General features: G+C 37.0%; 1 protein-coding gene across 6 annotated transcripts in view; it reads right to left on the bottom strand.

Annotated features, from left to right (window-relative positions):
• The window catches only part of sbf2 (SET binding factor 2), a 137,277-nt gene that overhangs the window by 63,403 nt on the left and 48,323 nt on the right, over positions 1–25,551 (bottom strand). For all 6 annotated transcript variants that reach the window (XM_081393517.1, XM_081393519.1, XM_081393520.1 and 3 more), the window contains exons 4-16: positions 24,966–25,097; positions 23,376–23,486; positions 22,219–22,324; positions 13,995–14,127; positions 13,538–13,646; positions 13,326–13,439; positions 10,069–10,146; positions 9,689–9,802; positions 7,047–7,175; positions 5,443–5,541; positions 4,715–4,919; positions 3,151–3,260; positions 2,215–2,364 (exon numbers count right to left, since the gene is read on the bottom strand). In XM_081393517.1, the coding sequence (XP_081249643.1) occupies positions 2,215–2,364; positions 3,151–3,260; positions 4,715–4,919; positions 5,443–5,541; positions 7,047–7,175; positions 9,689–9,802; positions 10,069–10,146; positions 13,326–13,439; positions 13,538–13,646; positions 13,995–14,127; positions 22,219–22,324; positions 23,376–23,486; positions 24,966–25,097 (1,590 nt within the window). The remainder of the gene's footprint in view (positions 1–2,214; positions 2,365–3,150; positions 3,261–4,714; positions 4,920–5,442; positions 5,542–7,046; positions 7,176–9,688; positions 9,803–10,068; positions 10,147–13,325; positions 13,440–13,537; positions 13,647–13,994; positions 14,128–22,218; positions 22,325–23,375; positions 23,487–24,965; positions 25,098–25,551) is intronic.

Here is a 25,551-nt window from a genome sequence, read left to right as displayed (position 1 = left end):
TTGAAATCAAAGCGCATTTCTGGAAATCCCTTTCAGTCTGACTGTTCTAATGGGATTTTGTGCGGTTGATGTCACTTTCTAACGCCACGTACAACTTAAACACGTCAAACGTTTTTATAGGAAACATGCTGAAAGTCACGGCAGATACAAGATCTTGTCCAAAAATTTACTGTATGCACCACTTGATGTAAATAACATCACAACATTTATTTCCACCAAGAGCTGCATCAGTTTTTAGTGAAGATCTTATATTGACAATGCAAGAGTCCAGCACTCTTCAAAGTCTCCTCCAGCACTTCCCAAAGACTTTCAATGAAATTAAGGTCTGGACTCAGAGGGGCCAATTCATGAGTGAATATGATTCTTCATGATCCTCACAACCATTCTTTCACAGTTTGAGCCTGATGAATCTTGACATTGTCATCCTGGAATATGGCCATGATGAATGAATGAATGAAAAGCTATACACTCCATCAGTTAGGGTTAGAAGAACTGTTGCCAAACATATAACATGCTAGAAACATAATCACTGGAATAATGATCCAATCATAGACTCTTAAGTATTTGTTTAAATCCAAACAGCAACTTTTTTTGCCCTGTATTGTAGTAGAATAAATGTCTAATTTCCTTGTCTGTGTCATGGCGCATCCTTAACTTTACATTAACTTTCATTAACAATAACTGTGTTGAAAGAGAAGTAGAAGAGGAGATCAGTGACAATCACACACATGGACTGTCCATATGCTGCTTACCTTCACCGATGTTATTCAGACTTCTACATAATATAGCTTGTCACTTTCATCCCTGTTTCATGTCAAGTTGTTGCCTGTGGTGCCAAACAACCTTTGCCCTTGACACGGTCTCTGGAGGGAAGTCTACATGAAAACACTCTTGCTTGGGCCCGGCATGCTTGTTTCTGTCTCTCATCTTGATTAACAGATATCATAGCTCTGATAGCACATGCATTTCATCTTTTGAAAGCTGCTCCACATATGTATCTCATCTCTCAATGGAAAACAATACATTACAAACCTACGTAGAGCTTAGCTATGACAACTATACAAAAATATTTCTCTCCATTGGTTTTGAACTTTTTTATATCTATATACACACATGTACAAAACTTTTTTTGTCTAACAACCCCACTCTTCCCGTCTGCAGATGTTGACATCCATGGCCCAAGCTGGTCTGTATTATTTTGACGAAAGTATGTTGGGAATGTCCAGTGACTCTATAAAAGTCGCTTGCTTTTTAAACAGCACAGCATCATTAAAATCCCCCCTAACCACACCGACGTGAAGTTGTAAAACACAAGGAACTACCAGCGGGACCCTACTCTGCTCTAAGATTAATGGCAATGTGACAGTTTATAAAGGAATGTGATGGACTAACACACAATAAGTCATGAAGCGCTATGACAAGAAAGAGATATAGCTACGCAAAACTCAAGCAACTTCACATAAATCAAGCGAACCTCTTACAGGAAGCTGCAGACCTATAGATCAGTGAGCTGTTCTAAACTGTGACAAACAATAATACCTTTCTGAATAAAAGCAATATTATTTCCTTTAGTGAAATAAAACAGTGTAATAAGTCATGCTGGCTATATGCAGGCACAGTGCTGGCTGAAATATTCTGAAAAAATCTGGAACTTTCAAACTAAAAGGTTCATTTCGATTTACCTTGTCAGAGATGTTTGTTTAACACTAAATCTGCTGTTCCCTTTCTAAGAAGACTCCAGGCATTGCATTTAATTAATATCCTACTTTACGTCATAGATCCTATCAGGAGGCCCCGTCGGCAGTATTTTAAAGGGAGAACAAAGAGCTGCTGATTTCCCCTAAATGGCAGTTTGTGGTTTACACTTAATATACATTTTAAGAGACTCTTTCCACAACACGCATTACATTCTTCATCCCCCATTAACATGCATTTTAACTCTATCTATCCATCCATCTACTAAAAATGTATAAAATAATTACAAATATAATATTTTTACAAAAAATGGTTTCATTACCATAAAACTCTTTTGTGAATATTCATTTCAAATTCAAGTAATGTTTAACGCTGCCCTGAATCGCTGCTGTAAAATCCAATGTTTTAATGTTGCAGCATTCCTATATTCTGCCAGGACAAATCGAATGACTTGATTAACTGTTTTTTTCTTTTAGGTCGCTGCCTGTGGTAATAAATTCTGCTAACATCGATGCCCACCTGTAGAGCGCAGTTCATCATGCGGATGATATGATCAAACTGCTGGTGGTCCAGAATGGCACGGTTCTGCTGGACGTGGTGGCTGAGCTCGTCGGTCAGGCACTGGCGAGCCGCTTTGCCTTTCAGGGCCCGAAGAGCCGCAGGGAGAGTCTGAAGAAACAGCAGAGTCAAGGCATTACTAAAACATATGCTTTTTAAGTGCGTACCATTCACCTAAACCAGACTGGGCCGCCCTCATCTGGACGCAGAAGTGGTTCGCTTCAATACATGCATGTAAAGGCCGCGATCATTCCAGCTAAATCCAGCCAGTTGACCTCTGACCCATAGTTAAAATTCCAGAACGGTTGTTATTGATGAGATTTTACGTCTAGACGAAGGCAGCACCCTCCGCTCAGGTTTACTCGGGCTGAGGTTGTGTGGAGGTGATGTCTTTACTGGCACAGAGAAGTCGTTAAGCTGCAAGCACAACATTTTTACAACTGTAAAGGGATGCAAGCTTGCATTGTATAACCTACCATTTAAACTCAATGTGTGCAGGTAGCTGGCTACCATTCCAATGCAAACACACTGGGGATTGATCTCAAATGAGGGCAGGCTCCAAACATCCCCTGTGAGCATATTTCCTTTGCTACAGGTAATTTGCACAAAGTTATTTAGACTAAAAATATGTTAAGATGCTTTAGACAAACACCAGTCATGGTTAATGTTAGAATAATATTAGTATTGGTGATAAGGACAGGGAAATTAGAAGAATATGTGTGACTGTTTGTTCACCCCTTTCCTCCTACGTTTGTAAGACTTGCAGCTGGAGAGCTTTGCTTATCGTGCTACGAATGGCATCACTAATGCGAGCTAATCTGCATGCTGTCTTTTTCCAGATGTACAAGTGAATGTGTGGGTTTAATCCTTCTGTCATCACAGAAATGATTGCATCACCTTCTCTGTCTCCAGAGTCTTGTTGTCGAAGATGAAGCCGATGCACGTCCGGACCACCTCCAGTCTACGAGCGCTGTTAAACACCGAGCTGGCCTTACCCAGGATAGATACTGCATAAAAGAGAAGAAGCGTTAACAAATGAAGAGGCCATGTGTTGTTATGCTCAACACAGAGCAGAGTGCCTATAAACCCCTTAACTGTGATAAAATCACTGAAACACCATCTTAAGTGGCTTGTTGCGATTAAAACAGTTCAAAGGCAAAATAAAAGACACCAATGTAAGTCAACAAGTACTGATTTAATCCGCTTATATAAGCAAAATAACCCCGTTCAGGATGATAAAAGATCCTCTGCTTTGCAACAGGATCATGATCACCCTGTCAAGATTTATTTTGCTTACTAAGTTAAGCTAAGTCACCTTCATTTATAAAGCGCTTTTTACAATACAGACTGTTTCAAAGCAGCTTTACTGTGATAATAGGAAATTAATGCAACAAAGATTGTTTTAGCTGTATAGCAGCTCTAAAAGAAAGTCGCTGTCTAGCTTTTTCGTTGTAAAAATCATTAGATATTAACTTACAGGACATCAACAGATCACTTTTAATGCGTTCTGGCTGTTCATTTACACAACAACGGCATTTTGGTGGCTTGAGATGATCAGTGACTGTACATTATGCTTATTACATAACTAAATCAGAGGTTTACAAAATTTTTTAACTGCCAAACACTAAATCAGGGTTCCTACAATCCAGCCCTGGAGGACCACTGCCCTGTCCAGTCAGTCAAGGTCCTCAGAGATACTAGAAACATACAGGAAGGGGAGTTTGATCAGGGTTTGAGTTGCAGTGGCCCAAATATTTTAAGTCGGCATGAAATCAAAACTGACCCTATTCATAAATTTCTCTTTTTTAATAATAATGTTCTGTCTTCATTATTTTCAATCAAAATTAAACTTCCGCTTCATGCTGACCAAAGTTAACCTGTCAAATTCATGTCACAAGATATTATTATCTTATCTTATATATACTTCCGTTCAAATGTTTGGGATCTGTAAGATTTTTAATGTCTCTTAAAAAACAACAACAAAAAAAAACAAAAAAAAAACTGTAATGTTGTGAAATATTATTACAATTTAAAATAACTGTTTTCTATTTTAATATATTTTAAAATGTAATTTATTCCTGTGATGCAAAGCTGAATTTTCAGCATCATTACTCCAGTGTTCAGTGTCACATGATCCTTCAGAAATCATTTTAATATGGTGACTATCAATGTTGAATAACAATAATTTTCAATGTTTTTGTGGGAAACATGAACATTTTTAAAAATTTGGGATAAGATAAAAATAATAATAACAATAATTTATTCAGCAAGGATGAAAAATAACAGATTTCAACTTCTGAACTTTCTATTTATCAAAGAATAAAATGTATCACGGTTTCCAGAAAAATATTAAGCAGCAAAAACTGTCGTAAACATTGATAATAAAAAACACTATTAATATGAAAGCACCAATAATAAGTGATAATTATATATACAGTATATATATGACCCCGTCACTCACCCACAGGGGGTCCGGCGGGCACCACACACTTCCTCTCTGGACGGGTACTGATGGGGGCGGTGTGCTGTTTGGCCAGGCCCTCCTGTATCAACTCCTCCACCCTCTCCTCCTCCAACAAGGGAAAGGGCACCACGTGCACCCGCAGGTGCGAGCCCTCGCTGGGACGAGGCACTTTCTGGAAGGCCATGTGGGGGTTCGGGTTCTCCTACAGAATGCATGACAACACAACTGTTCAAATGCAGGATTTAGAGATGTTTTCTGGATCAGTGGCTTATTGTTTTTTAAAATTTGGACAAAATTCACCATCACTCATCAAGAGCATAACTCTGAACACTACTGTGAGTACTAATGTGCTATTCACAGTCATTTATGTTTACTTTATTCTGTGAGAGAAAGTTTCCAATAACAAGAGAATAATCAAGATAAACTGATCAGTATTTGAAAGGTAATGTGACCTCAACATGTCCGCCCACTTGAGGTGACCTGATGTCACCTGAGTGTACATCATTTACAATACATATGTAAAACTTTTTAATGAGGAAAAAATTACAGAGTGCCCCTTTAAAGAAGTCTTAGATCTTATGCATCAAGTGTGTCAAGAGAGAAAACTTGGCAAAAACCAAAGAGCACATGAAAGGTCAACCTGAAGGACAGAGAATACATGCATCAAGGGGCAGCAACCACTTAAGTTTAAACACCTGACATGAGAGATGGCGTCATGTGCTTACGTTTTTGTAAAGTTGCTCTGACAGATCTCTCAAACGCTTCTGGAACTTGACCAGGTTCTCCTCTTCCTCCTTAAAGCGGTCTACATCTAAGGCCACCAGCTATAGAACAGAAACAGAGCAGTTTAATGTAGAAACCAATGAATCTGTGGTTACAAGAAATCATTTTTTTCCACCTGTAATTGATTTAACATTGCCCAGAACAATAGCTGGAATTTCGCTCAGCTGAGTCACGCATGTATTATCTTCCTCTTGTGGAATGATGTTACTTAGTAGGAGAGTAAATATTTGCTCTAACAATGATTCGATCCGATTACGGTTGTTTACTGAATCATGCCATACAGTACATGATGAAATGGACACAAATTTTTATTCTGATTCCATCTTGTTTTGTTTTTCTTACGTTATTCATTATTATTTTCAAAAATATTCTGAAAACGCAAATGCAATGAGAAAATGCATTTCAAATAGCCAGATGAAACAAAGTGTGGAATTGAGGAAGAGGCACCAATGTTGCATGACAAAATAACCAGTATCACTTTATTTTAACGTGACATAGTTACCAGTTAGATATACTTACTATAGTAATAACAGTAAATAATACATAATTACAAGCAACTAACTCTAAACCAAACCCTAACCCTACAGTCAGTACATTAAGTTAACTAATATAACTTATGTAATTACATTGTAACAACGTGTAACATTAAAATAAAGGGTTACACTTTATTTGGTAACACTTTATTTTACAGAGTCCTTGTTACATTATGTTACATGTACTTACCAAAGTAATAACAGTAAATTATGCATAATTACATGCAACTAACCCTTAACCAAATCCTAATCCCTATAGTAAGTACATGTAGTTAATTAATATTACTCATTACTTAAATATATAATTACACTGTAACAATGACAATAAAGTGTCAGAGTGTCTGTGTTGTACATTACACGCATCACACATGACCAGCGTCGGCCAATAGTGAGCCTACGTGTGACGTACAACATAGACGCGCTGCGCAAAAACACTACGTGAACTCACTTGAGGCACAGAGAGAAGGAAATGAATAGTGGAATAAAGTCGTTATTTTTGTTTACTTTTTGCGCACAAAAAGTATTCTCGTCGCTTGATAAACTTAAGATTGAGCCACTGATGTCACATGGACTACTTTGATGATGTCTGTACTGCCTTTCTGGACATGGACAGTATGGCGTCCATTGACTTTCAAGGGAGGAACAGAAAGCTCTCGAACAAAATCTAAAATATCTTAAACTGTGTTCCGAAGATGAACGGAGGTCTTACGGGCTTGGAACGACATGAGGGTGAGTCATTAATGACAAAATTTTCATTTTTGGGTGAACTAACCCTTTAAATGTTGTTACAATAAACCAACATGTATGTACATAAATATATTGTATTAAATGGTTAAGTTCATAGTAATTAAGGCCACTTAACAAAGTGTGACCACTGCAATTACATGTGAGGTGGAAAGAAAGAAACTTAAAAGGCATCCTTATTGTGCTCCCTACCTTCCTGAACAGTGCCCATAAATGATGCCCTTCTACATCTCTATTACTTAGTAAGCTCTGATAAAGAAGTACTGCACCTCATCGAACAGATCACAGGCTCTGTATGGAGGTCCCCGTTCAGACACGAATCCCGCGAAGGCCATGCCATCCAACACCTTGGTCAGAAAGTCATTTTCTATCAGGCCCCGCTGGCCTAGGAAAGCAGCCTATATATCAGAGAAAAGAAGGTCAGTGATCAAACTAAAATTGTAGCATCTGCTAAACTTCCACTTCCACTTGAAAATTAGTGGCCAAGTTCGATTCAAATGGTGCAGAGAGATTTTTCTGAACAAAACAACTTCCAGAAGAAACAAAGTCTGTTATCTGCATCACCAGATACATAAAATAAGATGGGCATACGTATATTTTAAACAGATCCCGTGCATTAGCATTAGCCAGTGAATTTAGAAGCATTTGGCAGGGCAAGATGCTCAGTTTCCAGACGTGAAGCATTCTTGTACTATAATGCGAGCCATGTGGGGTGCTTTATGAGGGTTCGTATTGAGACGTTGCCACAGAGACATCGGCCGACACAAACAAAAACAGGTTGGGGGGTGAAATAACACTTGTGAATGCAAGTTTGATGATTTTCATATGGCTCACTGCAGGGACAATCCGACGGACCAAAGTGTTTTAAACAAATGAACCGCGATACCATCGGCATGAACGCTTACGTTAGCACCGAAGCACTTCAAAGCAAGACGTGGACGCGGCAAAGCTCAGTGCTTATCTAGTGAGTTCAGTGAGATTATTTTTTCATTCTCTGGCGCAGACCCAAACTCACCGTGTTTATGAAAAAGGCAGGTGTTTGTACAAGTGCAGGCTGCCTTGAGTTGAAGCCAGATAAACAATGCAGTATTTCAAACCAGTCAGAGCTGTTTGTACCGTACAGCGTGTCCGGCAGTCTATATAACATGACAGGTCATCAGATTAATATTTTCTCATGTGAAGTTCTTATTTACAAGTTGAGAAAACGTAATTATGATGTCAAATGAGTTCAAATTACTTTGCTCGGAGCAAGATGGTGTACCTTTAAATATACAGCAAGTTTTTTTTCTAATTCTACAAAATTAATAAAGAATGTGTATCAGGTGTTTTTGCTTTTTGTTCAATGTATGACACTGCTGTACACTGAATAGTTATATATTCTATTGTAATTGTACAAAACTATCTTATTTTGTACATGCAACTTAACCTTAGTTTTATTGTAAATTTAAAAAAATATTAATAACTTCACACATTTTGAGCAAATTTACTGTCAACTAAAGACTGTATTCATGTTTTCTCACTGACACACCCCCAACTCGGAAACTCTGGGCCAAAAGAAAATCCAAAGTTTTCAACTTATAATTATAAAACGCACCATTTTTACCTTCAGAATGTTATGTTTTGCACTTATTTGCCCAGAAATTTTAATTTTTGTCAATTTAGTATTATAGCAGTCGTTCACATGACTCATGCAAAGTCTTCTGAATATATATGATAGATTTGCGTGAGGGACAAACAGAAATGTATGCCATTATTCACTGTTAATTAATATTGACATCCCTCCTAATATGATCTTTCCCAGGTTGATTAATTACAGTACATTAAGGCAGTTGTTATGTATTACAAGTTTAATGAAAGGTTATTCTTAAATATGCAAATAAGGCCTTTTCTAATTAACTAATTTGCATACATAACCAGAAAATAAATCTAAACATTGGATAGAGTTTCATTTTGTTGACATATTAGAGTTAAATGTTGTTAAGGAGGAGATTTTGGAATTTATAAATCAGAAAATGCTGTAAAAAGCCAGAATTTATACAGTAGGAATAAATGTTATATAAATCAGGCAAATGATATAAGAACAAAGCTTATCTGTAAAACCTTCAGAATATAGTATGTGCCACCGAAGTGGACATTTCTTGCTCAGTACAGGAGAAAAACTCATTTTGAGAAAACTGCCTTAAAAAATATGTATTGTTATTGAAATCTATGCAAAGAGATAGTGTAATATATTAAACTTGAATGTGTATTTTGAACGTTTTCTTCCCACTAGTCTGAAAGAAGACATGCTATGGAAGCAAAATAGCCTAAAATCTCAAAACTGATTTTACCAGTAGAACAGGTTTTACCAGTAGTGTCTTGCTTTAAATTTTGACTTTAAAAGACTAGACATATAGCGGAAGCATTGCATGGCCTACTTTCATCATTTTTTGTAGCATTTTTTCATCCCTATCAGCTTGAAAGCAACAGTTCCTATTCACTGAGTGACTATTACAATGCTTATCTCCTTTTGTGTTCCACAGAAAGTCATACGGGTGAGAGTGAGTAAATGATGACTACGTTTGCATTTTTGAGAGAATTACTCCTTTTACAAGTAATTAATTTTCAAATATATAATACATTGGTAAACTTCTTAAAGATTATCTTATGTGTTTTATAGTGTACTGTATATCTGTCCACAGACCCCTGCTGAACTGTTATAGACCCCTTGTTGAAAACCCTGGACATAATTAGTAAGAAGATCCTTCTCGTACAGTCATTATGCAAGCACTTGAGAAAGTCTTTTTGCAGGTTTGCTGGAATGATCTGGCATGATGACAGTAATTGCTCCTAATCGCTCATGGGCTGATGGGATTTACTCTGCAAATGAGTTTTAACACCATAAAGTTGCCGATCAGCGCCCTCCTCTCACCTTGTGAAAGTGAATCACAGGTTCGGAATGGATGCGAATGAGCTGCAGACAGGACCGGTAGCCCTGGAAGAGTTGTGCAAACAAGCGCAGGAAGACCGCTCTCACCTCCTTATCCTGTCAAACACAAGAAAGCCAGAATAGAAGGGACTGAGAATCATTCCAGACGAACGTATGAGGATGGAATGAGTCAGCGTGAAAATTTTCTCGTCTCAAAATAAACTGCGTACGTGATGGGAGTTCAAACTCCTTTAGCAAACAGATATTTCTGCCCCCTGAAGACCCAATAATTGACTCCCGTGTCGGCCATATGTGTGTCCGCAACTTTAACATGTTACTTTGCGAGATTGTAAAAGCGAAAAATAGACATATAAGGCTTTTACCAGCAGTTTGAGGTTGGATGGAGCAGAACGAGGGGGTGGGAAGGCATTATCTGCTCCTTCCAGATCTGGATGCAAAACCTGAAGACAAAGAAGGTATTTACAGTGAGGAAATGTCCTGCTATCTGAGGGAACAAGACAAATGGTGCAAATATAGCTTAAGGAATGTCTCTAGTCACAATCATCTTTCAATTCTGTGTAAAAAACAAACAAACAAACAAACAAACAAAAAAAACACGTATGTGGAAAATGCAGATTAGCTAATGAGGAAAAATTATGAAATATGTGATTTAAAGGTGAAGTGTAAAGAATTTATGCACCACTAGCAAAAGCAAATAGTTACAGTAATATATTTAGTAATATATACTGCAGAGGTCGGGAACCTATGGCTCGCGAGCCACATCTGGCTCTTTGGCAAAAATCATGTGGCTCGCGAGGTCTCTAACCCTTTACCAACAAACCATCGATGAAAAACAATTAAAACACATCAACAGAGATCGGCTCTCTGCAGAAAAAGCAACCAATTACAATTCCCTTGTTGTAGTACAGCCTACTGAAGTTAATGAAAAGTTTATGATAATAATAATATTAAAGTTGTACCGGCAAAAGTGCGTGTTCAGTGCTGTTCGCGAGTGTCACGAGTCACCACAGCAATCAACTAACCGCTTACGTTTCTGTGGTAACCTACAGCTCCTGCACTGGGATTCAAGCTGGCGAAACCCATTCTAGAACAGCAGCAAAAATGTAAAAGTAGACTTTATAAACTTTAATATAACATTTTATTGAAACGGGTGCTTTGCTGCGCATAGAGACATTTCACCCGCTGGTAGGCTACTTTCACTTTTGCCGCAGAGACCCTTTATGTCCTATAAATGTGTCGTATTTTTGATAATCCGCGCAGATTTCAGTTGACGATTCTGTTTAAAGTTATTAAAAACAAAACATGAATGAATGAGAAAGAAAAGAACAGGATGTGCTTTATATTGAAAAGAAATATTAAAAGCGCGATAAGTCGCGAAAGAGAACTGACAGGATACTGTGCGCGCGCTCCGAGCGCAACACGGACAAGCAGCCTTTGTCTTCGGTTGCGCGCCTAAACGGCCAAATAAACACAGAAATATATCAAAATGCTAAGTCGAGTATTCACGTAAACACAGCAGATAGTACTGTGTGCATTCATTCTCTCTCACACGCACACAAAATGGTATATGCTCATCACTTGGTACTCAACCTCACAGTTAATAAATATATAAAGCCCTGCAGAATTAATTCCATATTCCAACTTATTTATTGTTTGCTGAATATTTGTTAATAATATTAATAATTAAATAATATTAATAATAATTACTACGGTTGAATTTTTTATTGAAAAAAGCACGTCTTTAATATTAACTTTAATAATATATATATATATAGGCAATTTTTTTTCCTACTGTGGCTCTTTTGGAAAAATGCATTATCCAAAAATGAAAAAATGGCTCTTTGGTCAAAAAAGGTTCCCGACCCCTGATATACTGTATATATATATATATATATATATATATATATATATATATATATATATATATATATATATATATATAGAGAGAGAGAGAGAGAGAGAGAGAGAGAGAGAGAGAGAGAGAGAGAGAGAGAGAGAGAGAGAGAGAGATTTTATATTATATATAATATTATTTAATAGTAAATAATTATTTAATAGAAGACTTCAGATGCAAAAGCCTCTAAGAGCCATCTGAAATTTTCTTCTAAAATGAGCATTTTTATCAAGCTCGTATAGTTAATTTCAGTAATTTCACTCTAATGACAATTAATAGGTCATTTTCATTGCCATTAAAGTGAAATAAGTGAACATAAACATACAAGCTTGATAAAAATGATCATTCTAGAAGGAAATTTCAGATCGCACTTAGAGGCTTTTGCATCTGAATTCTTCATATATAAAATATGGATGGTGATTCCTGTGCAAACCTGGCCACTGTGATATTAGGGTGTTGTGGTGATACCATGATGTTGCTATGTGGTTACTAGGGTTCAGGATGGTTTCTAGGTGGAAGTGTATTGGCCCAAGACAAAAAAAGGCCTAGTCCTAAGAGTCTATGATCTGGCTCAAGTCCTAACTTAACTTCATATCATTACTGTCAGATGAAAAACACATAATGTGTCTCCAAAAAAAAAAAAAAAAAAAAAATCAAGAGCATGGAAAAGATCTTTCTCGTAAAAAATCTTAACAAAATGAATCAAAACAATTTAGTCAACCTTTAGTACAATCTATCATAACAAATCTGTTAGATATTTGAATTGAACTTTTTTTGATTGGGTTTCAATGGCTCATGTTTCCAGTACTCAGCTGGTTGATTACTGATTGTTGTAGAATTAATTTAATATAATCTGAGCTTTCACTTACTATTCTACCTCAAAATCCGTTTTCTGGGCTTAACACATGAACTACAGACTCAAGTGTAAAGTGACAGCCAGACAGCTGAGGAAACCAGAACATACGAGGTTTTGACGCACACTTCTTAAAGTTAGTGGATATACTTGTTATATAGATAATCAGACTAAACATCCCTCCAATGGTCATTTTGATGAGCAATTCAAACAGTAGGAATAGTCAACAGTAAAAAGTGATAATAACAAAAGTGTTTTCCATCAGACAGTGACAAAACAGAATGTATTTATGAATTCTCTTTGGGCCTAGAGTCTTTTCACGTAGTGTAATAGCGTAGCGCGTCTGTGTTGCACGTCACCACGTATCACACATGACCAGCATCGGCCAATAGTGAGCCTACGTGGTGATGTGCAACACAGACGCGCTACGCTATTACACTACGTGAAAAGAGTCGAGGCCCAGAGAGAAGGAAATGAAAAGTGGAATAAAGTCGTTATTTTTGTTTGTTTTTGAGCACAAAAAGTATTCTCGTCGCTTTATAAACTTAAGATTGAGCCACTGGAGTAACTTGGACTATATTAACAATGTCTTTAATACATTTTCTGGGCCAGCAAGTTATAGTGTCCATAAGCCTGTGGAGGAGTGATCCAGCTCTCAGATTTCATCAAAAATATCTTAATTTGTGTTCCGAAGATGAACGAAAGTCTTACGGGGTTGGAACAACATGAGGGTGAGTAATTACTGACAGAATTTTCATTTTTGGGTGAACTATCCCTTTAAATGCTAACCAACTGGCACATTAAAGAAATGACACAACATCACAATGTGTGTGTAAAATGTGTTTTTTTTGTGCGTGTGTTTTTTTTTTTACCATGGACAGTGCTTTTTGAGTATTGTGCAACAGGGGTTCGGGAAGCTGTGAGAGGTGTATACACTCTGGGATTTTTATTGTTCCTCCATCAAGGTCAGCAATGATCACATCGAGCTGTAAACAGAAACCAAAACCCAATCATTGTTACCAGAATCTGACCAACTGTTTTAAGACAGATTGAAAAATGTCTTTCTGTAAGGCCTTGAGCTCACCAGCTCTTGGATCTCGCTCTGGAACATGGAATGCACTCCGATGATGAAGGGCGTAGGAGAACTCAACACCTCCAGCAGTCGAGATGGGAGGACGGGGATGTAGGGGTAACTGTGGTCCAAATGAGAGTTAGGCAACCACAATCAACATGTCAAGCAGATGTTAACATCAGACTGTTCTCATTACATACCAAGCATAAAAATAGTACATACTATTGCAAAAGACCCTAAAAATAGAACTGTTTGCAAAATTACACGCTTATCATATGTGAAGAGCACACATTATTTCAAGCTTTTTTTGGTAAGTTTCATTTGATACAGCAGTGTCCTAGTTTTTACGCAACGCACTTAGATTGAACTAGATTGGCTTAAAATGAAGCTAATGAAATGAGATGCTGTTATCAAGGCAACTTAAGGTCACTCATTCTGGGTATATCAGTAACATTCGATGTTGACCCACCTGTACTTCAGAGGAAACATGAGGGTCTCTAAGGCACGACATGCCTCTCCTAGTCTCTGATAGCTGGAAGAATGGAACAAAACCTTGTGCTCCGTCAGAACCGCACAAAAGAGACTAAGAACATTCTGGATTCCTGGAACAGAAAAAAAAAAAAGCACAAATGCACAATTACTAATGTAACATTTGCTGAGCAACATTTCTTCAAATGTATTCAAGAACCGTTCCTGAAAACAGAAAGGGCTGAATATCATCCGCTACCTCATGATATGATATTTATCACGACACATACATCGCAAAATACGCAAGCAAGCACGATGAATAAGATGAGTCTTATTTACAATCCAAAAATACTCAGAACAGGAATCGCGAACCAAACATAAAGTTAACGACACCGAACAGACAGAACTCAAGACTTAAATACACATGGAAGATAATAAACAGAACAAGAACTAGAAATTAGAATTAGAAAACCATAGTAACAAATAAACTCAGGAAAACTAAACAGGGAAAACTAAACCAAAACAGAACGTGACTGCAATAATATTATTATATTCACATAATATCAGGGCCTGGTTTCACAGACAGGGCTTTGATTAAGCCAGGATTAGGCCTTAGTTCAATTAGGACATTTAAGTAGCTTTTATAAATGTGCCTTAGAAAGAAAAGAAAAAACATTACTGGTGTGAATCTTGAGACAAAACACTGACAGGAAAGATCTTGAATTTAAATTAACAAAAGTGCAAATTTAAGGAAATGATAATTGACACCTATTGAGGACAGAAGAACTTAATAGATGAAAAACAGATTTAAAAAAATTAAAATAAAATAGATGTTCCACCATAACTAAATATGTTAGATAACTAGTCCATTAAAAAGCTTGCAGAGTAATACCAATAATACATAAATTATTATTATATTGCTGCAATCTTCATCTAGTTTCTCGGCCAATTGCTACAGTATAATGGATTGTGTTTCTTGGGCAATTTTTTTTTAAGTTAATCTACAAGTAAAATAATAAAACCAATATATCTTGTCCATGATTTTATTTACTTATTTGGCAAGTAAAGAAGCCATGAAAAACAAATATAATGTACAAGCTGCTGGTCGTTATCAATGTGTTGAAATTGTGACTTTCTGGACTCGTTTCCGTAGTTTTACATAACTCAGTGAATCTGGCGTTTAAACAACACAGAGAACACATGCAAATAAACAACACTATCAGTGGGTGCAATTCATTTGCATATTTGTCTCTTATCATGATGATGCAAAAATGCCTCAAGAATGGCAATTATGAAATAGAGACATAAATCATACAGCAAACTCCTCAACGGGAGCCGTCGGAAAGAGTGAGAGATAAAAGTTTACAGTTCCTGTTTTTGTTTGTCATCAACATACCACTGAGACTATAAATCACACGCTCTGCAAAAACCGACAGGCAACCATTAACAGACATATCCGCAGCGCTGTCGGGGTCAGCGTTCCCATTATGTCTGTGTCAAACTCTGATACGCACCAATAAACAGGAACAAGATATGAAAATTCACATTGTCTGTCCTGTTGACCAAATACCTGAGGATGAAATGTTTAGGAACATGAAGTCAATTGCATACTTGTCATTCCATTCGACCCGTTTTAGAAACGTAACAAGTAATCGTGAACGCGTGACATGTTGAATCGTCATGCTATGAGTGGTTTCTAGCATGTTGCCTACAGGAATGACTACCTGCTCCTGATTGTTCCATAGAATCCCAGTGTCGTCTCCTGCCAAATACAACAACACATTCATAATCTTGTTTGTGAGGCATCCAGTAAAACTTGTCCTGACCTTGTGACATTTACTTATCTTTTGGAATGGCTACACATTTCTGACCCATACATAGACAGGGACACAAAAAGCTGCAAACAATAAACAGTGAGCCTTATGATGGCCAACATGTTGCCTTTCCTCTATTTCTCATGGTGAGACAGGCCATTCTTCAGGCCTCACTCTGATGTGACCTCTCTGAGACGAAGGAAATGTGGATAAAGTCACTTGCGCTGATGTCCTATTGCAGGCTGCGAGAGGAAACGGACGACTAATTTGACAGACAAGTGTTCCTGTGTTCCTTATTTGATTAAGAGAACCTGACGCTGAGATGTTGAAGATGTTAATCGCATGAATCCATGGTAAGATGAAGATTTGCATGTGAGAACGCAGCTTATTAAAGGTCGCTAATGTTGACATAAGCCATTTGAAAATATGCAGTCTAGCCAAGGATGAGCTCTGAGCCAGGGGACTCTGATAAATCTGTTGCTGTTTCACAGAGGAGAACAATGGAGAAGAGGTACAGCATAAATTATACAAAGGAGATCAAGATGACATTTTTATTAGCTCATGTAGATCGGCATGTTGTTGGGATATTACAGGCTTGGGTAACCTTAAGATCAGTCCCAGAAGTACCAGACATTTGGGAGGATGATACATTAACATGATGCTCTTATCAGAGACCATGCACCTAGAATGGTATTTGGGGTGGTGTTTTCTCCTCTGTTACAGGCCATGGCCGTCTTACACCCCCACTTGTGAACTTTCTACTGGAGGGCAAAGAGCAGGTACTAATGATCTTGACAGGCATCCAGGGAAGTTGGTTTGTTTCTCTCAGAACATCTTAAAACATCTTGGGAAGCAAAAGATGATGTTAATGTATGATATGATATGATATGATATGATATGATATGATATGATATGATATGATATGATATGATATGATATGATATGATATGATATGATATGATATGATATGATATGATATGATATATGATATATGATATGATATATGATATGATATATGATATGATATATGATATGATATATGATATGATATATGATATGATATATGATATATGATATATGATATATGATATATGATATATGATATGATATATGATATGATATGATATATAACATTATAGTCAGGGGTTAAATTGGGATTTATTATGTGGGGGGGCTCTCTTTAGGGGGGTCCGGGGGTATGCCCCTCCCGGCAATTTTTTGTTTTAAAATAAACTATTAAATGACATTATATGGAGAGTTTTGTGCAAAGAAATGGATAAATTAAGTCTTACATGATATGTGAAAAACTGCAAGGTTAAGAGCATATACTCTGCATTGTTGTAGTATCAACAGGTAACAGGTAAGACATTTAGCATTTACATTACTGTTAATCAGCAGTGGTGGAATGTAACGAAGTACAAATACTAAATTTCTGTAGGCCTACTTTACTTAAGTAGAATCAATAGTGCATACTTTTGACTTTTACTTCGTTACATTTTGCAGCAATTATTATACTTTCTACTCCACCACATTTCTACAACGTTTCGTTACATTTTCTGATCAGTTTTTCCCCTGACAAAACAGGGATTGAAAAAAAATCTCCTGTTTTCGGTGCTGATGAGTGTTCATGTAACATAAGGGTGGCGCTGCCATAAAGCACCTAAAAGCTGTCACAAAGAAACGGCAAAAGTAATATGTAAAATATAGCAAGGAGACATTTTAATTGTTTATTAATAAACAAGTGTTTTCTGTGTCAGTGCCCTGCATAGATGAAGTTGACATGACTCGCGATCTTCGCAGTAGTGAACGCGCCAGAGAGAAATGCACATTTCATACAGATTACATAGGCAGAGAGTACTAAGAGAGTCTACTTAAAAGAAGACATTTCAAGCTTTCTATAGATCTATTTATCAGGTCTGTCAGACAAGTAGGCTCCCTTATACGCTGAGTTTCTGTTCATTTATGAGACGAGAGTCCAGTTCACGCACCGGCGCGTCCGTGTCGTGATTTGTCTATAGTATATTTACTTCTTATTAAATTTATATTATTTAAATATTTTATTAAATCCAGGCAATTGGTTGATGAAACATTGATTAAAATTAAGATACAATTAATACAAAACGAAATTCATCTTAAAGAAAGGCTTTGTGCTTTCTGTTTGAGGTCTCAGTGAAAGTTTTAAACAGTCTTTTAGTGACGCTTTCAGAGCGCTCACGTCCGTAACATTGTTTTTTCCTCATAAATGCGAACATGAAAAATAAAATGAATATGTTATGTTCTGTGGAGAGCCAACCCTCCTTCATCCAGTGGGTAGTATTACTTTGGTTTGCAGTGTAATTCACAGAATTACAAAAAAATATTTTGCCACCTAAAAGTTAAAGATTTTTTGTGTCACGTCCATGGCATGTGTAGCTTTTTTCCCTCATATTAAATATAAAACGTATGACTGATATTTTTCTAATGTCTGGACTCCTTTATTACAATAGGCTTTCAATAGGTGTTTCAATAAATGTTTCAATAGGCTATATTGATATTAAATGCATTTTCTGAGAATTTATGTTTCAAGTTTTTACTGCAAATGTCACGTCCATAACGCTGGAATTGACATCACTTGATTACACACTGTAATACCTTGTTATGATATAGTGACCCATACAATGTGCCAAACATATTTTCCTTACCTTGTCATTCAAGGCCAGGGCACTTTTTGCACAACCAACGTTGTGCTGAACTTGACAAAATTGATCTGCTGCTGCAGAGGCGGCCAGCAGCTCGTGATTTTTTTTAATGAAAAAGGCAGTAGAAGGTTCTGGAACTTTTGTGCGCTTCCACATCCCGCGCAACTACGGATCTCCCAGGAATATTCATTATTGCTGCGTACATTTATCCGTGTCGGAGTTCTGAGTAGTAGCCTACCTAGATGCGCGAGCGGTGCGCGATCATGGTCGACTGACAACGAGATTAAGCAGCTGAACAAGAATACGTCCGTGTCCCGATTGTTCTCATCTCAGCTCCGCCGAGACAAAATAGACATGCCATTTCAAAATCTTTCATTTACAATCAGAAATATGTTTTCAAAAGCATCACTTTCATCAAATTTTATGTGACATAATTTCCAGTAGGCAACTGACTGCAAAAGAGAAGGCTTATGTGCTGGGGCTGAGCCCCGGAGAGCCCCGGCCCAATTTAACCAATGATTATAGTATATTATAATACATTAAACACACTATCATTCAAAAGTTTGAGCTTAGTAAGATTTTTGTAAAGAAATTAACTTTTTTCAGCAAGGATGTATTAAATTGATAAAAAATTTAACAAACATTTATATTTCACATAAATACTGTTCATTTGTTTTTAACAATGATAATGAGAAGTTTCTTGAGCAAAAAATCTGCATATTGGAATGATTTCTGAAGGATCACGAGTAGTTAACTCATTCAGCTTTGCCACCACAGGAATAAATTACATTTGATAATATGTTAAAATAGAAAACAGTTGTAATGTCTATCTATCTATCTATCTATCTATCTATCTATCTATCTATCTATCTATCTATCTATCTATCTATCTATCTATCTATCTATCTATCTATCTATCTATCTATCTATCTATCTATCTATCTATCTATCTATCTATCCATCCATCCATCCATCCATCCATCCATCCATCCATCCATCCATCCATCCATCCATCCATCCATCCATCCATCCATCCATCCATCCATCCATCCATCCATCCATCCATCCATCTACTGTATATCTAAATTTTCTTTTTTCTTTTTATGTTTGATCCAATGTGATTTTGGGGTGAAACATGATCCAGTTCTTGACTAGCTTTGTGAGGATCACCCTTTAAGATGACAAGGCGACTGTCGCTCATATCAAAGCACTTAGAGAGACGGTCATGTGAAAAGACAAATGTCAAAAGAAAACACTGCTTTAAAGGTTATCAGGTTTATAAAGAGACTGAAGGGATTGTTTAGCAAGAGCATTATTAATCAGAGATCTACATAAATCCGAAAAATATGAGAAACCTCAGTGAACTGTAATGAAAAACTCCACATTAGCCCACTTCTAAGTTGAATAGTTCAAGTCAAATGCTGGCCAAAAAAAAATCATGACCAATCTTAAAAATACTGCACAGTACAATTACAAAACTATGATATTATATGACACGAAACAAGGAAAAGGGGGAAAAGGGTAAAACTAATTTCTCCATTTCCACAACACAAGGTAAACAAAAACATTCAGTGCTGAATCAAGACCTCCGATTTTATTTGACAGATTTAGAACGTGCTCTGTTTGTTTACTTTGAAAAATCGAATCTTACATGCAGACATATGGCATTAAGGATGTTGACATGGTGTTAATTAGTCAGTTATAAAGTTGTGTGTGCACATCCGTCCAAATGCTGAGTGCTGTGCTCCAGCTGAACGTCGGACAGCACACGCACCATTAGTACATTCCTCTGCAATGCAACACCATTCTTTCATAATGATAATTAAGCAAATATAAAATAATAAATAATTTTTATCTTGATAATGAGAACTATATTTCTTGAAACGTATTTTTTGTTTTTGTGTAACAAAATATGACATATTTGACTAATCACTGAACCCTTTCAAAACCATGTGTGCATTCATAGGTTGTGAAAGAACACTGAGCAGAAAGATTTGTTTTTGAGTACTTCTGCATAGAGAACGAAACGTGCAGCCAGTGTGACCTGATCACACACCAGAGCTGCATCAAGTTATTAGCACACAGGAAAATGGACATTTTCTTACAGGAATAAAAACAAATCTATCAGCAGGTTTTTACATATTGCATTCTTCAAATTGAAACTGTTTCCATTACCGATAACATTATCAGCATATCAATTTAAGTGGAAAAAGTTGAATTTAAAAAGGATTTTTATTGTGTCTTCCTTTTGTTTTAATGCACTTAATAGCACACAAGTTTGTGTGATCCTAGCGATCATGTTCTTTAGCAAGATTTGAGAAGGAAATCTAAAGAGTATCTTGTTCTTCAATAAAAGCAAAATCGTCTGACCATCTGTACAAAGACTTCACAATGTCACAAATGTACTTATTTGATTGTGAACGAGGGGGCGTCTCAATCAGCTCCCTAGTTCAGTAGTCAGGGCACTGATCAGGGAGTCGGCCACTTTAAGGGCAATCTCAATTACAAAATCCTTCCAGTGCACTGAAAACATTTGCACCCTAAAAAGTCCCACAATGCAGTGTGAAAACCAGGGAGTCACCCTAGAAATTACACTCTTTTTTTAAAAATCCTAAAACTTTAATTTCCATTATATGTGAAAGTAAGCGTCTGATCAGTCGTACATCAAAGTAAAATATAAAATATAAATCAATTTTATTTGGAAATATTATTTTATAATATAAAAAAATATTTTTTATTTTTACAAATATTATTTTTGTGTCCACTGTTATGACAGGAAAAACAAAAACAAAGTATACTTAACACACCTTGACCTTTGGTGATAATATGAAGGCATTTACAGTATTCGGCATATATACAGTGTCAGGTAGAATTTGTAGTTGTATTTAAGCAGAAAAAAAAAATTGTTTTCCCCTGTTCTCCTTATGCTCATATGACTCTGCTCTGCAAAAACATGTTTACAGGAAGGGACCATAAGCGGAACTATAAAGGACAGGAGATGTCTGCATAAATATGGAAAAGATAAAAAAAATGTGTCAGAGGCCATGTTTACACCTGGTATTAAGATGCGTTTTGGTCGATCGGATCACAAGTGGACGACGCTAAATACAGGTGTAAACGGGGTCTAAAACATTTTGAGATTGTCCACTTTCAACCACTTCCAGAGGTAGTGGAAAACACATTTGACCGGATTGCTTTCATAGTGTAAATGCTCAAGTGGTCGAATGTGTTAAAACAGCCACAAAAGACAGCCTTCTCTCCATCTACTGATCTAATGCGTGAACATTATGGGAAGGGCGCTAGCCAGACGGGATTTAAATTTTGTCGGCTGAAGACCCAAGTTTGGCTTGAAGACGGAAAACGTCATTTCTAACACACGCTACGGCTAGCCTTGTGGCTGTCAAAGAAACGAAAGCTGATGTTCTCCATATGATTTTCTGATGTCTCCGTGTGCATTCATAAGTAAATTACACAAGCTTATTTTGTCCATTAGATCGAAATATCTCAAAAAAAAAAAAAAACATACATTTACCCGTCCATAGACCCTCCCCTCGAAGAAATCAGGACAGAAGTGGTTGAAAGTGGACAAAAGAGTCGGATTAAAACGCCAGGTGTAAACGGGAATGTGTCTCCCTTGTCCACTTGTTGTCCGATCGACCAAAACGCATCTTAATACCAGGTGTAAACAAGGCCAATGAATAGTTAAGATCTTACATGGAAGAAGTATACCCACCTAACTGTTGGAAGAGGAGCGCTACGCTTTTACAGCTGATTGGCAGGCTGTCATTTAGTGGGGTCTGGATGAGCTGCCGGTCCCCCGCTCCCAATGAAAAGAGCTTCTGAGAACATCAACACAAACATTCTGCTCTGAACAAATGACGTAAATAACAATCAATGAACACCAAATAACACCTCAAAGTTACACACATAGTAGAATACAGGCTGAAATCATAATAAACATTTTTATGTAATGATTCTACCAATTATTTGAATACTTTTTCACTGATATCCACTATGGTGTTAAGGTCATGTTTCGTGTTTTTTTTAAGAGGTTTAGTACGTTTTTTTTTTTATTTCCAGATCTTGGCTCTTGTATTGAAAGAAACAGCGGATGTGCATTAAACAGAGCCAATAAGATGCACATGGACTGTTTCATGAACAGATGCGCGCTCAAGTCTCATGACACATTCCAAGTGGATGGAGTTAGACTCACACTGAAAGATGAATATATACCTCTCCTGAGGTTTGTTTATAACTTAAGCCCCGTTTGATCACCATGATGTCCCAATCCAGCTGGGAAAATAATGGTTTCTGGAGGAATTTTCAAATGTATTGGTGAATTACATCAAAAACAACATAAGCTGGGGATTTCAACACGAAAGCGTGTAAAACTCTGCAGTCTGCATTTATATATATTTCCCCTGAAACCAATATCTAGATTGTTTAACTATCTATTTGGTGATGATTTATATGAGCGGAGTGTACAATAAAGAGTAGTGGATTTAGAAACTGTGTTTAAAGAGAAAACATGCGGTTTGAGAACAGATTTGTTCACAGCTGCTGCATTAGGAGAAACAGAAACCAAAAAGAAAAATGAGACGCATAATATTGAGGGGTACTGCGTTGCTCAAACCAGAACATGAGAGCTACATTTATTAATTTTTTAGCTCTAAACAAAACAACAAGGCTTCTCTCACTGACCCCTAAAGCCCTTTCCACCTCTCAGGAGTCCCCAGTGAAAACAATATGGAATGTGAGACACCCATAAGATGCCGTCCTCAAGGTATACAGGTACACAAATGAACCCTGGCTAACCCTCTGTGTGCTCGAATATCCACGGGGTCAGGGTCAAGTCTGATGAGGAATTCTTTGGTTAAAGTAATGTCTGACCTGGGAACCTCCTGCCACTGGAACCAAGCATGTGAAGAGGTTTGCCACCAGTCCTTCCAGAGGGAAGCTCAGACTGTCTATGTACACGGTGTAGATCAATCCCAAGCAGCCCTAAGAGGAAAAAAAGCAATACATACAGCTTGTCCTGACAAACAAATGTAAAAGTACTGACAAACAAAATCTGAGTGATTATGAGTGGAGCAAAAGTCGCTGTCACAATATTGGTGTTGACCTAATAACTTTTTTCAATCGCCAAACTTGGGATGGATGGATGGATGGATGGATGGATGGATGGATGGATGGATGGATGGATGGATGGATGGATGGATGGACGGATGTTCAGGTCAAAAGAGTCTATGATATTCTGGTCCATCTTACAATGAAAGTCTAGAGAGTCTAGAGACTTTTTTTACTGTATTCCTAATTTAAAATCACAAGTCTGATCATTTATCAACGAGACACCATATGGATTTCATTCAAATCCATAACCTAAAGAATGAGCGATAGTAATGTTTGCTGTCCTTAGCAAACATAAATAACAGTGATATTTACTTTTTAATCGTTCTTTGGAAAATGAATCTGGAGAATTATCTGTATTAATAATAGGAAATACCAGCAGGGCATAACAGTGCCCTCTACAATGGGCACATTGAGAAACTAAGGGATATGGTGTGTGACTATAAACATTTGGTCCTTTACCAAGAAATACAGATCAACTAACTTATTACCAGGCATAGCTCATGCCAAATACATGAATGAAGGCCAAAAGTACAAAATCTTGAGGCAGGCAGTCAGCAAAAAACTTGGATGGAGTGGATTTCCTGCTTTTAAGCTCTTGTGATATTCCTCTCTGTCTCTGTAATCCCTGTTTTTATTCCATCAGCAGACATATGTCTATGACTTTAATGATTTAAGGACTGACAATCAATATTGTTCTCAAACCAGTGATGGGTTTAATTATCCTAAATCCAACTAAAGCTCCACCACGTAAATTTCTAATTTTGAACAAGCGATTCTAATCGAAAACCTGAGTAAAATGGAAATTGCCTAATTACTAAAGTTACTGGTCACTTAGGAATTGTATGACATTGCATGGTCTGCTAAAGAACAGCTCACTCACTAATTGGCGGATCTATTGTACATCTTCAGAATATAAAAAATCTGAAGTTACATAAGAAACCAAAGGTTTTGTTGTTGTTTTTTAATACACGTTCCTAGTAAAGTCACAACAAAATAGTTTTTTTGAGAGGTGGTGTTTCACAAAGAGACTGGATAAAACAGGATAGTTCAAATGATCAGCACTGTTTATCACAAATGGATAAGGATAAGGATAAGGAAATGGATGGATGGATGGATGGATGGATGGATGGATGGATGGATGGATGGATGGATGGATGGATGGATGGATGGATGGATGGATGGATGGATGGATGGATGGATGGATGGATGGATGGATGGATGGATGGATGGATGGATGGATGGATGGATGGATGGATGGATGGATGGATGGATGGATGGATGGATGGATGGATGGATGGACGAACGGACACACACATGGAAAGACAAACAGACAGACTGACTTAACATTACCCTAAATATTTCTGGGTAATCCAGCCTGGTGACAAGAATCAAACTTTTGGGTGAAAAAATCTGAGCTGGCTGGATCAAACCATTCTCCCCTTCCTCTTCCTCATCACCATCTGCCTCCAGCGTCTTTGAGCCCTGAAATGGAAAAGAATCAAAAACATTTGTTTAATTTTTTTTTTTTAAGTTTGGGCTAAATAGAATTCCATGTGGCTGATGTACCCCTTGAGCTGGTGGACAAGTATAGAGCAAACACATGAGATAAGACCTGGACATGATTCCGGAAGAATCAACATCTGGGGCAGATTCACTCATAATGTCTTTAAATTTAAACCGACTCTAATCAGACTTCTGAAATGAGGTGTTCAGTTTTGTTTTTTTTCCCAATGGAAATATTTTCATTTGATATTTACACACTTTTTTGTGTTAAAGGCATAAGGAACACAATTTACTTTGAATTATCAAAAAGCAATCAATATTATAACACCACAATATATTATATTCATTTACATTTTAACTATTAAAACCAAGTAACATGAGAAGTTGCTAAAAACGGTTCATTCAAGGCGCATCATTTCAAGTTTGTACTTTC

Source organism: Scardinius erythrophthalmus, assembly GCF_964197995.2.
Source record: "Scardinius erythrophthalmus genome assembly, chromosome: 2".
In the NCBI taxonomy this organism is placed as follows: Eukaryota; Metazoa; Chordata; class Actinopteri; order Cypriniformes; family Leuciscidae; genus Scardinius; species Scardinius erythrophthalmus.
The sequence above is the reverse complement of the archived record's forward strand: the minus strand, read 5'-3'. Positions and strand labels throughout refer to the sequence as shown.